This window comes from Protopterus annectens, chromosome 12.part0 (assembly GCF_019279795.1).
Source record: "Protopterus annectens isolate FY-2018-M chromosome 12.part0, PAN1.0, whole genome shotgun sequence".
In the NCBI taxonomy this organism is placed as follows: Eukaryota; Metazoa; Chordata; order Ceratodontiformes; family Protopteridae; genus Protopterus; species Protopterus annectens.
In genome coordinates this window covers 858254302-858268843 of record NC_056746.1, presented here as the reverse complement: position 1 = coordinate 858268843, position 14542 = coordinate 858254302, and the positions used below count along the sequence as shown (strand labels likewise).

Here is a 14542-nt window from a genome sequence, read left to right as displayed (position 1 = left end):
AACAGTTACATTTCAATTGGGAGCCCATTGTCTAAGACCTGACTGAAGGCACGGCTAATGGTTTTGTGTGTGGTAGACCCACAGGTTCTCTGCATCTTTCTTTGGCTTCATGCACTTATCTAGACTTTTATTAAAAAATAATCCTTCACCCTATTAAGGATATCATCAAATGAGACATTTAGTGGAGAAGCAAAGGACTGGTGTCTTTGGTGTCAGAGTCACAGCAGATGAAGGAAGATATCCGGGATGGCATATGCCAGCTCATCTACCTCAGAGTCAGAGTCCACACAGGGGACTATTTCTTTTTCCTTTTACAACACAGATCCCTGACAGCAAAGGCTGATTTCAGGAAGGTTGCTGATTTTGTAGGAACAAGACAACTTCTTGAGTCAGCTTCATCAGTTCCTGACAGCATGTCTGGGATGGGATGATGGGTGGAGGACTTATCAGAACCACATGAGAGGTAGCATCGGAACCAACAGATGATGAAATGGTTTCAACCTGGGATTACATGCAGTCTTCTACCTGAGTGGTGTCCTCCAAAGGGGTAATGCCACAGGCCTCAGTTGAAGTAGGCACTGGAGTTTGGGGCTTCAAAGGTACCTCACCAGATTTGACACTCAAGTCTAAGGAAGCCTTCAAATTCTGAAGAAAACTGACAGCTTCCTGGTATTCCTTCTCTCAAGGGTGCTTCCCAGTTGCAGAGTGCTTTTTTAGTAGGTCATCTACAGATGATATGGCTGACGCCATAGTGGTCCTGCTTACAGTGAGTCAGAGCCTTCCTTTATGGTCTCCTTTTGAACAAGGAGCAATGGAGACAAGATGCAACATTATGCCCTGACCCCAGACAAAATATGAATTGAATATGAAAATAACTTCATGGAATTGCTCTTCACTGGTAATAACTTCGACTTTTCTTGATAATCGCTGACATTTAATGCCCTTGGTGACCACAAAAGTCCTACAATTATAAGAAAGCAATAAAAATACAAGACTTTCCCAAAATGGGGACATATCTTCCTACTCAAAAAGATAGGTCATACTGACACAGTCTGATGACACAAAGTGTGCTCATGAACTGCAGCAAAAAAGAACTAAAGAAGGCATAGACAGATGGCCCTATTGCACTACAAATGTGCTGACATTCAAGTGGAAGGGCACACACCAGCTTTAGAGGGAGAGGGTGTTAAGCTTTGAAAGCAGACTGATGGCAGACATTCTTTGAAAGTAGTCTCAGGTATGAAGACTACTGCAACACTGAACCACAAGATGAAATCAAATAGTACTGAAAACATGACGTTAGATTATTTCTGGTCATCTATAGGTTATTTCCATCATTCTACGTAATACACTTGTCACTATGAGGATTACAAAGCTGAAGGAGGGTAAAAACAGTCAGAGGCAAGGCAGCCACCAAAAAAAAAAGGAAAACATCTGTGGCATGCTAATGATGTCACAGTGGGCTGTCCAGCCATACTTCCAGTGATCCATTTTCAATTAGCATCCAAGTCAGGAAAGTACAGTCAGGGGAGGAAAAACAGTAACAGGACAGTCGGTTCTCTTTTTGGAGGAAGGTATGCAAGACTCTCCTCTACTTATGTTTTCAAAGGTAGACAAACCAATGACAGGGGCTAACATCTCTACAGGGAGATCTGTAAAATCAGAATACGTATGTTGTACAAAAATGCTCAAACAGTAAAATAGGGAAAAAGTACAGTTGTTTACACTTACCATAAATGTAGATGTTTGAGTGTATTCACTGTTGCAGTCATTACATTTGGATTATCTGCTTGCAGTAGCCCTCAGTCAGCCTGATTAACAAAGTCTTGGGTCTTGCGTCAGTTGCTGTCCCTTCTTCCATGACGTCAGGTCGTCACGGGTATAAAACATGCAGCCGACGCCATTACATCAGTTTTTCTTGCCCCAGATGTCAGGTGACCCCCCCCCCCAGTGGGGAGCAATTAAATCTATAAATACAAGGATATACCGCCAACAAAAAAGCAAATACACCAAAATGCTTTTTGAGCATAGTAAGTGAGAGTAGAGGTATAGCCAAAAGAAGAAAGGGGGCTGGAGGGAGGGTAACCAGGACTGCAACAGTGAATACACTCGAACATCTACATTTATGGTAAGTGTACACAATTGTACTATGTTCTTCGTGTTTCACTGTTGCAGTCATTACATTTGGATGGATTCCCAAAGCTAAGGTTGGTAGGAGGAATTTAAATAGAATTAGGACCAGCTATAAGGCAGAGGCAAAACCAGCTCTGGATTTAGAGAAAATTGGCAAATGATAACGCTTGGTGAAAGTAAGTACGGAACAGGTAGCAGATTCTAGGATGTCCCTTGTAGGAACGCCCCTGAGAAAGGCTGTATAGGTAGATGCAGCCCTGGTTGAATGGGGTCTGATGCCCTGTGGGATAGGTTTTCCATGGTGCTTATAGCAGAAATTAATGCAGTGGCCTATCTATTTTGAAATGGTTTGCTTTGAAATAACTTTCCCCTCTGTCCCTGCAGCAAATGCCACCAGCAGTTGTTCAGATTTCCTTTGAGGTTTAGTCCTCTCCAAGTAGAATCTAAGTTGCCTGTGCACATCTAAGGAGTGCAGTATCCATTCCCCTTCATTCTGTGGGTTAGGAAAGAAGGTAGGCAAATGAATAGACTGATTAAGAGCCACACTGGATACCACCTTGGGTATGAAGGAGGGATTGGTTCTGAGGGACACCCTGTCTGCATGAAAGATGATAAAAGGCTCCACTGCCATAAGGGCCTGTAATTCAGATACCCCCCTACTTGCAGAAGTGATTGCTAAAAGGAAAGCAGTTTTCCAGGAAAGGAATTTTAAATCTGCAGTAGCAGCTGGCTCAAAAGGAGAAGAGTGAGTTTCTCCAAGACAAAGTTAAGGTCCCAAGCTGCAGTTGGAGCTCTCCTAGGTGGCCTTAAATTTTTGGCCCCTCTGAGGAACTGCTTGAGCAGTGGGTGAGAGAAGAGGGGAGGCTCTGTGCTATAATGAGCTGAAATGGCTGAGGCATGAATTTTGATGGAGGAAAAGGACACGCCCTTATGAAGCATCTCAGTTAAGTATTGTAGAATCTGAGGTAAATTGGGCACTGCTGCACTCATCCCTTGAGATTGGTTCCAGGCACAAAATCTTTTCCATTTTGCAGCATAAGATTTTCTAGTACTAGGCCTCCTTGCCTCTAAAATGATATCCATCACTGATTTACTGAGGAGTGGTAAAGGAGAGATTAGGTAATTGGCCAGGCTGCTAGGTTCATGGTTTGCAGTTGAGGGTGCAGAATCTGGTTCTCCTGCTGAGACAACTGGGAAGGAGTCTGAGGCAGGTGCCATGGGGCCAAGCATGACGCAATGTGCAAGAGGGGGTACCAGTGTTGGCATGGCCAGTCTGGTGCAATTAAAGGCAGAGGAGGAAAGGCATAAACTGATAGGTTTTTCCAGCTGAAGGAAAAAGCATCCACTTTCCAAGCTAGCTTGTGGGGAATCAGTGTGCAAAATTTGTCCAATTGATGGTTCTGGGGGAGGCAAACAGGTCTATATCTGGGCTCCCCCATTTGCTTGTCAACATGTTGAAAATCCTTGGTTCCAGTTTCCACTCATGTGGGTCCATGAGGTTTCTGCTTAGTCCGTCTGCCAGTGTATTTAGTTTTCCTGGCAAGAATTGAGCTTGTAGATTCACTCGGTAGCTCAAGGCTGTGTTCCACAATGACATGGTTAGTCTGCAGCGGGGGTAAGAATGTGTACCCCCCCTGCTTGTTTATGTACCATATGACAGTGGTGTTGTTCGTCTTTACCATTAGTTGTCCTGAAAGAATGTGGTCCTTGAAGGCTGCCAGAGCATTCTGTACAGCTAACATTTCCTTTTGATTTATGTGCAGGTGCATTTGACTTGGGTTCCATTTGCCCTGAATGCACTTCCCTGCCAGGTGAGCCCCCCATGCATAGTCTGCTGTATCTGTTGTTAAGGTTTGGGCAGCAGGGGGTAGTGTGAATGGTAGTTCCCTGTTTTGGTTGCAGGCCTCTACCCACCAAAGGAACTCTAGGCGTAGGCAAGGTATGATAGGAATCATTGCTTCTAGATCCTGTGAATATTGATACCATTTGTAGTTTCCCCATATGCAGCATTTGCCTTGCAGATAACTGGGTTTTTGTGGCCACTTGTTTGAAGTAGGTTGTCAAATTAATCCGTTTCTCTGGAGTGAGGAAAGCCATCTGAGGAGTTGTATTCAAGCTTGCTCCCAGGAATATAATTTGTTGACAGGGTACCAAGTGTGATTTCTTTTCGTTTATGATGTACCCCAGACAAGTCATTACCCTTTGAACAAAGGCCAGATGATTCAAAAGTATGTCCTGGCTTTCTGCCTGAATTAGACAATCATCCAGGTATGGGTATATTTGAATATTTCTTTGCCTGCAAAATGCAATGACTGGAGCTAGGCACTTTGTGAATACCCTGGGCGCAGTACATAACCCAAACGGCAGTGCAGAGAACTGATAGTGCATGTAGCCTGCTTTGAAGCGTAGGTATCTTCTGCAAGACTCCCTGATAGGGATGTGCAGGTATGCTTCTTTTAAGTCTAGTGTTGCCAACCATGCATCTTTGCCTAGCATAGAAAGCAGCTGGTGAAGAGTCAGCATTTTGAATTTTGGAATCAACAGAAATGTGTTTAGAGTAGAAAGGTCCAGGATAGGACACCATGTATTGCCTCTTCTGGTACCAAATGAATAGCCCCCATGCTTAAGAGAGAGAGAGAGTACTTGATTTTGGGCCTCTGCCCATTGATTTGGGGGTAGATCTGGCCACCCGCTTGGTGTTGGTAATGGTAATGTGTGGAAGTGAAATCTGTATCCTTGGAACACTATATTTAAAACCCATTTGTCCTGCGCAATGAGTTCCCAGGTTTTGGCCTGCAGACCAATCTTTCCACCTAAAGGAGCATTCAGTTGGGAAGTGCTTGGAAGTTTTAAAAGCAAGTCATTGGGACAGTTTTCCATAGGGGGAGTCTTACTACTCCCAGATTTGGGTGCGGAAACCCCCCACTGCTTAATCTTGTGTGTCCCCTGGGACTGAAACCTGGGGTTTCTGCTGTGTCTGAGTTTGGCTTGAGTAGACCTGGAAGGGGCTGGTAAGGACCAATTCTTAGATGGCCAGTGCCTACTAAATCTAGGAGGCTGAACTTGTACGAAATCTTTCACAGTTTGCATAGATTTAGCTTTATCTTCCATCTTTTAAGAACTTCCTCAGCCTTGTTGCCAAACAGACTGTCCTGATTTTAAGGGAGCATCCAACAATTTAGCTTTAACATGATCAGACAAAGATTGCTCCTTAAGCCAAGCATGCCTTCTGAGCACAGACCCAGTAACAGCAGCCCTGCAAGATGTCTCTAATGAATCAAATCTACATTGCAAAGTATGTTTTCCAACCTGTTCAGCAGAATGCATTAAATCATGTAATTCTTTACTTTCGGCACAGTCAGGAATCAACATAATTTTCTGTTTAAGCAATCCAATAACATGTTGTTGATACTTTAGCACATGAAACTGGCAGTTTAAAGCCCTAATGGCCAAGGTTGCAGAAGTGTAAATCTTTTTACCCCATCTATCCAGCACCCTGGACTCTCTATCAGTAGGGGTAGGATTTTTAGCAGTAGAAGTCTTAATGTCCTTGGGTCCCTGTGAAACAGTCTCTGGATCCGCAATAGGATTTTTAAAAAGGAACTTGTGTGAATCAGGAACCCTGTAATATCGGTCAGGTTTTCTGGGAGCAGGAGGCAAAGAATCAGGGGCCAAACTAGATTCCGAAAAAGCATCAATAATGTCTAGTACAGGAGGTATAGCTAAAGGCCTATGCTGAGTCAGGAGTAAGAAATCCCTAAGCCTCTTTTTTGAATCAGAAAAATCCTGGCTTTCCCAGTGGAAATGCTCCCTTACAGTATGTAAGGTTTCACCAAAAGAAAAATCCTCTGGAGGGGAAGCAGAGGGAATAGAGTCCTCTGCATCAGAATCCTCATAAGTAGATAAGGCAAATCCAGATCATCAGAAGAATCAGAAAAATCAGAATCCTGGTCAGAAGATTCATAAACAACTTCAGTCCTAGGTCTCTTAGAAGGGGGAGGTTGGCTTCTCCTGATTAGAGTTATAAGATCTTCAGCCATTCTTATCATTTGTTTTTTAGGCATAGAGGCTTGAGCATGTGGCCTGGGCGTTGGTTTCTTAGGCATGGTTCGAGATTTAGGACTAAATGAAGAAGGAGGCGTTAGTTTAATATGCAAGTCCGTAGACCTGAATACACCCTCAAAAGCCGGTGCCTGCACAGCGGCTCCGGACACATCCAAAGTAGAGACATCTGCAGGTTACACAGTTGAAGTAACTCGTGGCAAACCAGACTCCGAATGGGTCACAGTAGAGGCCTGCGAATCAGAAATAGTGTATCAGGGGCTGAGAAAGCACCTCACTGAGTACTGGTGAACTGGCGATTGGCTTAGGAGAAGTGTCATCAGCAGCTTTGGACCTTGGCGGCCTGTGTCCTGCGTTTTTTCAGAATCCCGGTAGTCGGATGGCTAAGCGACATTCCTGGATAATTAAACCGAGAACCGAAATATTTAGAGGTGAAAATATACCGACGATGGATAGTGCACTGATACCGACGATGGATAGTGCGCTGATTAAACAAAACCGAAAGCAAGGTCGTGGTCAGGGCCTAGGCAAGGAATACAGTACGAATGAAAATCTTTGTGGGGTATTTGCTTTCCACAAGTAATGCAATTATTAACTTTTACTGACATCGGTAAGGAGCAAGAAAAAGTTTTCCCAATGGGGTACTTCGCTTTAGTTGAAGAATTCAGTTCTGAAACTCGAAAACAAAAATTTCAGGAGTCGGCCGACCGACCGACCGGCATTTGTGAACTGCTTCTGCTTCGGGCACCGCATGGCAAGAAAGACTGATGTAATGGTGTCGGCTGCATGTTTTATACCCCTGACGACCTGACGTCATAGAAGAAGGGACAGCAAACGATGCAGGACCCAAGACTTTGTTAATCAGGCCGACTGAGGGCTACTGCAAGTAGATAACCCAAATGTAATGACTGCAACAGTGAAACATGAAGAACATCTGCAAATTAAAAACAAGATAAGGCAAAACAACAAATGCAGCTACACTGCTTTATTGTACAAGTACATACAAGAGCAAAGCAATGGCTACAGAGTAAAAGTTTCAACTCTGACTATGCTGTAGATGACAGCTGTCAGATTATTGGCCAAGGAAAGTACAGTTGTGTACACTTACCATAAATATAGATGCTCGAGTGTATTTACTGGGTTATCCTGCTAGGGGTAAGCCTTCAGTCGGCCCGAATACCAGAGGCTTAGTATTCCTGCGTCAGTTGCTGTCGCTCAAGGACTGACGTCAGGTCGTCAGTGGTATAAAATCAGACAGCTGATGCCATTACATCAGTTTTTCTTGCCCCAACTGTCAGGAGCCCCCAAATAGAGAGCTAGGTTATGGTGGAAGACCACCACTAGTAGAAAGTAAACACCAAAAATTCCCTGTAATGAGAAAGGAAGAGAGAGAGAGAGAGAGAGAGACAAGGGGAATGGAGGGTGGGAAACCAGGACAGCAACAGTGAATACACTCTAACATCTACATTTATGGTACATGTACACAACTGTACTATGTTCTTCGTCTTTCACTGTTGCAGTCATCACATTTGGATAGATTCCCAAAGCTGAAGAAAAGGGTGGAGGCAGTCAAGAAGGCTGGGGGCTGGCTAGGATGCCATGCAAGACTGCGGTGGCAAAGCCTGCCCTGGATTTGGAGAAGACAGACAGGTGGGTAATGCTTAGTGAAGGTATGAACAGAAGTCCATGTTGCAGCCTCCAGGATGTCCCTGTTGGGGACCCTCTTAGAAAAGCTGCAGAGGTTGCCCTGGTGGAATGCGTCCTGACCCCCTTTGACGGTGGTTTCCTGTGCTATTTGTAGCAGAAATGGATGCAGTGTGCTATCCATTTAGAGATTGTTTGTTTGGATATGGCCTTGCCCTCTGCCCCTGCTGCAAAGCTGACTAGCAATTGGTCAGTATTTCTAAAAGATTTGGTCCTATCCAGACAGAATCTGTGCTGTCTGTGCACATCTAGAGAGTGCAGAATCCTTTCCCCCTTGCTTTGTGGGTTAGGGAAAAAGGTAGGCAAATGAATGGATTGGTTGAGAGCCACACTGGACACCACTTTAGGCATGAAGGATGGGTTAGTCCTGAGGGAGACTCTGTCAGCATGGAAAATGATGAAAGGCTCTACAGCCATGAGTGCTTGCAGCTCTGAAACTCTTCTAGCTGAAGTGATGGCCAGAAGCAAGGCTGTCTTTCAAGAGAGGAATTTTAACTCTGTTGAAGCTGCAGGTTCAAAGGGGGGTAGAGTGAGCTTTTCCAACACAAAATTAAGGTCCCAAGCTGGGGTAGGAGCTCTTCTGGGTGGCCTTAAGTTGTTAGCCCCTTTTAGGATCTGTTTGATGAGAGGATGTGAGAAGAGAGGTAGCTCTGTGCTGTAATAAGCAGAGATGGCAGAGAATTTTAACAGACGCGAAGGATAGACCCCTGTGTAGTAGGTCTGCTAGGTAATCCAGGATGAGAGGTAGGGTGGGCTGTGCTGTTTCAGCTCCCTTAGCCTGGATCCAGGTGCAAACCCTTTTCCACTTGTCAGCATAGGATTTTCTAGTGTTGGAGTGTCTGGCCTCAGGTATAACATCTAGGACTTGTTTGCTTAGGTTGGCAGCTTGAGGAGAGGTCAGGGAATAAGCCAAGCTGCCAGGCTGAGGGTGTGCAATTGGGGATGCATGAATTCTCCATTCTTCTGGATCAGGAGTGTTGGGATCTGAGGTAGGTGCCATGGTGGCAGGGGTGACAGGCTGCGCAGCCGTGGGTATCAGTGCTGGCATGATCAGTCTGGGGCAGTCAGGATTGCCCTTGGTTTTTCCTCCCTTATTTTGAGAAGTACCCTTGAAATAAGTGGTAGAGGGGGAACTGCATAGACAGAGAGGTTTACCCATTGGAAGAATACAGCATCCACTTTCCAGGCCTTGCTGTAAGGTTCCCTGGTGCAGAATTTGCTGAGCTGATGATTGGAATTGGAGGCAAAGAGGTCCACCTTCTGGGTGCCCCATTTCTGGGTTCCAAGGGTGAAGGTTCTGTGTTCTAGCTGCCACTCATGTGGGTCTAGCAGGTTTCTGCTCAAGTTGTCTACCAGAGAGTTTAGGGAGCCTGGCAGGAATTGTGCTAGCAGGTGTATTTGCATGGCTGAGGCCATGTGCGAAAGGGTCATGGCGAGCCTGCAGAGAGGATAAAAGTCAGTCCCTCCCTGCTTGCTGATATACCACATCACTGTGTTGTTGTCTGTTTTGATCAGTAGAGGCCCCGGGGAGAGTAGGTGTCTGAAGCTGTCAGGGCATGCTGCACAGCTAGCATCTCTTTTTGGTTGATGTGGAGATGTATTTGATTTGGGCTCCAATGGCCCTGAATGCACCTGCTGTCCAGGTGTGCACCCCAGGCATAGTCTGATGATTCTGTGATGAGGGTCTGGGTAGCGTGGGGTTGTGAGAAGGGAAGTCCCTTGTTGTGGTTGCATGCTGCTGTCCACCAAAGAAAATCTTTCCTTAGACAGGGTATCATTGGTATGATAGTTTCCAGGTCTTGAGAGTGTTGACACCAAAGGCTTTTTAGGTACCATTGTAGTTTCCTCATATGCAGTCTGGCATATGGAATGAGTAGAATGCAGGAGGCCATAAACCCTAGAGCTTGCAGGATTTTCCTTGCGGATAACTGGGTTCTGGTGTCTAGTTGAGAGAAGTAACCTGTCAGGTAGGCTTGTTTTTCTGGAGTAAGGAATGCCATCTGGGATGTTGTATCCAGACTTGCTCCCAGGAAATACAATTATTTGTGTGTGGACTAGTTTTGATTTCTTTTCATTGATAGTATACCCCAGGGAGGTCAGTAGGTCCTTTGCTGTAACAGCTTTTCCTGACGGTCTGCCTGAATCAGGTAATAGTCTAAGTAGGGGTAAATTTGCATACTTCTTTGTCTGCAAAAAGCAATGGCTGGAGGCAGACATTTTGTGAAAACTCTTGGAGCAGTGGATAAGCCAAAGGGAAGCGCAGAGAACTGAAAATGCATAGCTCCTGCCCTGAAACGTAGATATTTTCTGCAATATTCCCTTTTTGGGATGTGTAGGTATGCCTCTTTTAGGTCTAGGGTGGCTAACCAAGCATGCTTGGAAAGCATAAGAGGAAGCTGCTGGAGCGTGAGCATTTTGAATTTTGGTATCACCAGAAAGGTGTTTAGAATGGATAGATCGAAGATTAGGTGCCAGGAGCCCTCTTTTCTGGGTACCAGGAAGAGTCTGGAATAGAAACCTTGGCCTATCTGGTCTGCAGGAACATGCTGTATTGCCCTCATGGAGAGCAGGGAAAGGACTTGCTTTTTGGCCTCTGCCCAGTGGTATGGAGGAAGATCGGGGAACCCTTTTGGGGTTGGCAGAGTGTGGAAATAAAATTTGTATCCCTGGGACACTATGTTGAGGACCCATCGGTTGTTGGTAATAGGGGCCCAGTTGTTTGCATGGAAGGAGAGTTTTCCTCCTAGAGGCACAAGCAGGTGGGCAGAGGTAAGGGGTGGAGGTCTAAAGTCATTGTGAGTTCTTACCATAAGGGGGTGGCTTAGCACTCCCTGTTTTTGAAGAGGAGGAACTCCTTTGCTTAGATCTCTGCATTCCCTGAGACTGCTGTCGGGGTGTCTGCTTCCCCTGGGTCTGGGCTGAGCTGGCCTGGAGGGGGCCGGAAAGGACCAGTGCTTGGAAGGGCAATGCCTATTGAACCTTGGAGCCTGGACCTGTAAAAGTCTAACTGTCTGCATAGATGTAGCTTTTTCTTCCATCTTTTTAAGACCTCTTCTGCCTTGGTGCCAAACAAATTGTCTTTGTTCAATGGTGCGTTCAATAATTTTGATTTGCCATGGTCTGGCAAGGTCTGTTCCTTGAGCCAAGCATGCCTTCTAAGGACAGAACCAGTGACCGCTGCCCTGCAAGATGCTTCTAGGGCGTCAAAGCCACATTGCAAGGTGTGCTTAGTAACTTGGCTTGCAGAATGCATAAGCTCTTGTAATTCTTTATTTTCTGCACAAGAGGGAAAGGAAGATATTTTTTGTTTGAGGAGTTCCATGGTATGCTGCTGACATTTCAGCATGTGGAACTGACAATTAGTGCTCTAATAGCAAGAGTTGCAGAGGTGTATACTTTTTTACCCCATCTGTCTAAAGCTCGGGAATCCCTGTCTGAGGGGGTGGGAATCTTAGCTGAGGTTGCTTTAATTCCTTTAGGTCCTTGAGAGATGACCTCTGGGTCAGTAGTAGGATTTTTGAAAAGGAATTTGTAAGAATCAGGGACTCTGTAGTACCTGTCAGGTTCCTGGGAGCAGGAGGAAGGGTGTCAGGAGTCAAACTGGATTCCATAAAAACATCATCCACAACATCCAGGACAGGAGGAATGGCTAAAGGTCTGTGCTGTGGTAAATCTAAGATTTCCTTGAGTTTCTTTTTTGACTGAGGAGAGTCCTGACATTCCCATTGGAAATGTTCCCTTAAAGTATGTAGGGTTTCATTAAATGAAAAAATCCTCAGGTGGAGAGGCAGAAGAAATGGATTCCTCTGCATCAGAATCCTCATACGCAGAGGGGTTGCATGTCTTCATATTCAGAAGCATCAGAGTCATCAGACTCCTGTTCAGATAAAACTACTGGGGACAAGTCTCTTTCTTTTGGCAGGGGTAACCTGACTTCCCCTAATAAGCATAACAAGGTCTTCTGCCATTTTAAGCATTTGAGATTGAGGCATGGATGCAGGTGCCTGAGCTTAGGTCGTTGGTTTTTTGGGCGTAGTTCATACCCTGGGCCTTAGAAACTCAGTAGCTTTAGAAAAAACTGAAGACGTGAAAGAAGTCATCGGTTTGTGTCGAGTATCGGTAGTGCAAAGAACTTCCTCGGAAGTTGGTGCCTGCTCAGTGGCTCCGGACCCATCCAAGGTAAAGACATCCGTAGGATCCTTAGTCGAAGAGTCTCACAGCATACCGGACTCCGAAAGGGTTTCAGTAGCGGCCTGCGAATCCACACAAGCGGGCATCAGGGGCTGCAAAAGCACATCACTAAGGATCGGAGAACTAACGACTAGCTTAACGGAAGCGTCATTGGCAGTTTTGGACCTGTGCGGTCTGTCTCTGTCTTTATCCTTAGTTGGATGGCTTACGGAAGCGATATTGGAATTCAAGGACTGACAGCGAAAATATCTAGCTACAATAAGGGGCCGACAACGTACAGTTCTGGCATTGAACAAAGCACAAAAGCGACAGTGAGGGACGTCGTGGTCTGGGCCTAAACAGGTGATGCAGTAAGAATGGAAGTCTCGGTGTGGTATTTGCTTTCCATAGGTGAGACAATTATTAACTTTTTCTGACATCGGTTAGAGCAAGAAAAAAGGATCCCCAATGGGGTACTTAGCTTTAGAAGACTTCAACTTCAATTCGGAAACGAAAATTCAGGTAGCGGCTGACCGGCACTTGTGCAAACTACTTTTGCTTCAGGCTTCTCGGCAAGAAAGACTGATGTAATGGCATCAGCTGCCTGATTTTATACCACTGACGTCAGTCCTGGAGCAACAGCAACTGACACAGAAATACTAAGCCTCTGGTATTCAGGCCGACTGACGGCTACCCTGGCAGGATAACCCACGTGTGATGACTGCAACAGTGAAACACGAAGAACTTCTGGAGAATCTTGCCAGGAACTATGCGAGTGACAGTGGCTTACTGATCCTGGTAGGGTAGGCACCAGTGGAGTCATGATATAAGAGCTCCATATGAAGGGAAGGCCTGGGATTGCACTTGCAGCTAGGGACTCTGGACAGCATCAGCTGCCCAGGGTACAGCTGGTGTTATTGGTGCACAGAAGAGTACGCTCACACCAACACCAGTGTAGCACTAATTCACAATGTTTTTGGCCAATAAGGAGGATGGTATTAATTGCACGGACACACACATACAAAGAAAAAAAATCTAACCTCTGCTGGATGAGGACCACAAACCAGAATTCTTGCCAATTAAAATTAGTCCAAACAGGAAAGGCACAAATTCCTATGGTGCTGAACAAATGGATCAAACAAAATGCTCCAAAATACACTTAAATCAGTTAAGTGCTTTCATTCCTTTACTCTTCCTCGGAACTTCTTGCCACCCTCTCCTGGTGTCCTAGGATGTCTGGGATTTGGCAGGAACAAACCTCCAAAAGGGAATAGTATCTTTGGCACAAAAGGGGGGGGGGGTATCAGAGAAATTATGAGGCGGCAAGTCAGACTAAGAGTTGCTGATGATTTTCATAAAGTACTCTTGGGGGTTGAGTCCTGTATAATTCATTTGCTCAGTGTCTGACAAGGAGCAAGTCACTTAAGCATGCAGTGCTCCCCTGTCACAGACAAACTGCATGTTTGTCTGAGTTGCGGTATAATTTTTTGTTAGTTCTTGTGCATCTTTATTCATCTCTGTGGCTGGCTGGCTGCAACTTGTACATGCACACAAAAACAGACACACATGCAAATATATTATTATATGTTCAACTCTTCTAACTTACCCCTTCTTTTGCTGCAGATGCAAGCTTGCTGGCCCCAACAGTAAAACTGCTCCAGCCCTGAAAAGTGAAAAGAGGGCAACATTTAATTCCTTCATAATATTAAAGGACTGCTCAAATGTTAGTCACTGTAACTTGTTTGCACTTTGCAAGCTAGAAGGTTAACATTTAATCAGCATCCAACATATATGCCCATGCAATGAGGAGGCACTTGAGTTCACACTGAAGCACTATATGAAGGCTGCCTCCACAATGCAGTAGAGGCAATCTCGATCACGGAAAACTGAAATTGATACACCTTTACTCTCAGCTGTACCATGAAGAACATGTAGTCCCTGAGGTTGGAATACTGCAGTCTGTTTCAGTGCAAAAGTTAAAATACAGAGACCAGTGCTGCAATTATAGAGACCGTTTAAATGTAACTGTCCTAAATGGGAGGTCAGTACATCTCTTTGGCCTAAACTGATTGTAGAGACATAAAATGCAACACAACATTCTGCCCAGCAGTACAAAAGTACAGTTGTGTACCTACCATAAATGTAGATGTTTGAGTGTACTCACTGTTGCAGTCATTACTCTTGGGTTATCCTGCTGGCAGGCTACCCTCAGTCAGCCAGAATTCCAAAGTCTAGGTCTGGCGTCAGTTGCTGTTGCCTCTTCCCTGACGTCAGTGCGCCAGGGGTATAAAAGATGCAGCCGAAGCCATTTTCTTCAGTTTTTCTTGCCCCAGATGTCAGGTGCCCCCAAATGGTAGGCTGAAAAATATGCCAATAAAAAATGCATGCACAAAAATAATATTTCCTTCATCTACAAGCAAATACACCAAAAAGGTTGTATAGGATAGAGAAGTGTAGATAAGTCCCAGCGAAG

The 14542-nt window shown here is 45.2% G+C and overlaps 1 protein-coding gene across 5 annotated transcripts in view; it reads right to left on the bottom strand.

The window, feature by feature from the left end:
• The window catches only part of ARFGAP1 (ADP ribosylation factor GTPase activating protein 1), an 800187-nt gene that overhangs the window by 240898 nt on the left and 544747 nt on the right, over positions 1 to 14542 (bottom strand). For all 5 annotated transcript variants that reach the window (XM_044089896.1, XM_044089898.1, XM_044089899.1 and 2 more), the window contains exon 8: positions 13676 to 13732. In XM_044089896.1, coding sequence (XP_043945831.1) covers positions 13676 to 13732 — 57 coding nt within the window. The remainder of the gene's footprint in view (positions 1 to 13675; positions 13733 to 14542) is intronic.